The 1,466-nt window shown below is 33.6% G+C and overlaps 1 protein-coding gene across 1 annotated transcript; it reads left to right on the forward strand.

Moving 5' to 3' along the window:
- Nucleotides 1-413: 413 nt before the first annotated feature.
- On the forward strand, nucleotides 414-1,007 carry LOC117175601. The gene has a single exon (XM_033365309.1). It carries the CDS (start codon nucleotides 414-416, stop codon nucleotides 1,005-1,007), a length of 594 nt encoding a protein of 197 aa, XP_033221200.1.
- The last annotated feature ends 459 nt before the right edge of the window (nucleotides 1,008-1,466 follow it).

Consider the following 1,466-nt stretch of genomic DNA (forward strand, 5'->3'; position numbering starts at 1 on the left):
ACTAGGTGGAAGTTAAAGCTTGCAGAATACGATTTTGATGTAAAATACAAGGCTGGTAAAACAAACTTTATCGCTGATGCATTATCAAGGGATCCAGTGGAGGAAGAATCGATAGAACCAAAATGATCAGAATTTGAGATTTATAACAAAAATTTCAAAAACAATTCCTTAAGTGATGAGGAATTTTTAGGTTATGAAAAGAAAAATTGAAACAATGAAATTCCACGAGGATGGATTGATTTAAGGTGTACAGAGAAGCCAAATGATGAATTAATTAAAGGTAAAGAAACTTTACCTTCGTCTTCACAAAGTCATGAAAGAAAGCCCACTGAAATCCCAAATGAGGAACCAAAAGGAAGAATTACAGACCGAAAATGTCATGAAGTAATGACTAGGCGAAAAAACTAAAACGAATGGCTGAAGAAACCAATAAATCTCAAGAAACGAATAATCAAAAGGAAACAAATTATGAAGAAGACACAACTGAATCTGAAGAAGAAAACCCAATCCCAGGAAAGAAGAAGAGAGGAGGGACAAAGAAAAATCGAATTCAAGGTAAGAACAGAAAATTTGATTCTACCAGCACGAAAAAAAAGAGAGGCCGCCCCTGCAAAAACCCTGAACAAACCTTAGACTCTATGAGAAAAAAGAATAAAAAAGCAAAAGGTGATAAAGTACTTGAAGAAGTAAAAGATAAGATCCATCCTGACCCTAAATTCGGAGAAAATCAATATTCTGAAAATTATTTTACGGATTCTTCTAGTGAAGAAGATGATCAACAAAACTTTAATAACAATTCCGCAAACGTTGACGAACATATTAGAAGGAAAGACTCAGAAGAAGTGAATATGTCGAATGAAAACCGAGCGAACTATCAACTGGACAAAGATCCTCTTCTGGAAAAGGGTGAAGCATCTCAATTTTTGAACAAAAATATTATCGAGTGTAGGGCCTTCTATATCTTTTCGCACGAAATTCCAAATAACAATTACATGTATAACTGTTAATAGGAAACCTCCTTTTTCCAGATAATGGAAATCGGAGTCCGAGGTCTCGCTCATCTTCTCCTGCTATTGACATTGACTTATCCAACAAGTGCCATCGTGGGATATGATTGTGGGTCCGATCATCTTAATGTAATAACCTTATCATTATTAGAAGTAGGATACTGTAATTTTCATTTAAAAAACACTAGAAACTAAAGAAAGTTATGTTCAACTCTTGCAATCAAGCAATCTTGTCAAAACTAAAATAATTCAATGTAAAGTAGAAGTAAAACGCACAGTATATTACTGTGGTATGTATTCACGTGGTATGTACGTGGTATGTAATTCATGTGGTATGTATCAGAAGTTACTAATGGAGAAATTACATTTTTTAAAGAAATATCACACAGTCAATGCCAAAAAATGCATGAATTTGGTATATTGAATTTGAAAGATGATCTACAAATATCGGATTTAAAA

This window comes from Belonocnema kinseyi, chromosome 6 (genome assembly GCF_010883055.1).
Source record: "Belonocnema kinseyi isolate 2016_QV_RU_SX_M_011 chromosome 6, B_treatae_v1, whole genome shotgun sequence".
Lineage (NCBI taxonomy): Eukaryota > Metazoa > Arthropoda > Insecta > Hymenoptera > Cynipidae > Belonocnema > Belonocnema kinseyi.

Bases quoted from the DNA above. Each gene is read 5' to 3' on its own strand.
- LOC117175601 (XM_033365309.1), top strand. From the start codon at position 414: ATGGCTGAAGAAACCAATAAATCTCAAGAAACGAATAATCAAAAGGAA.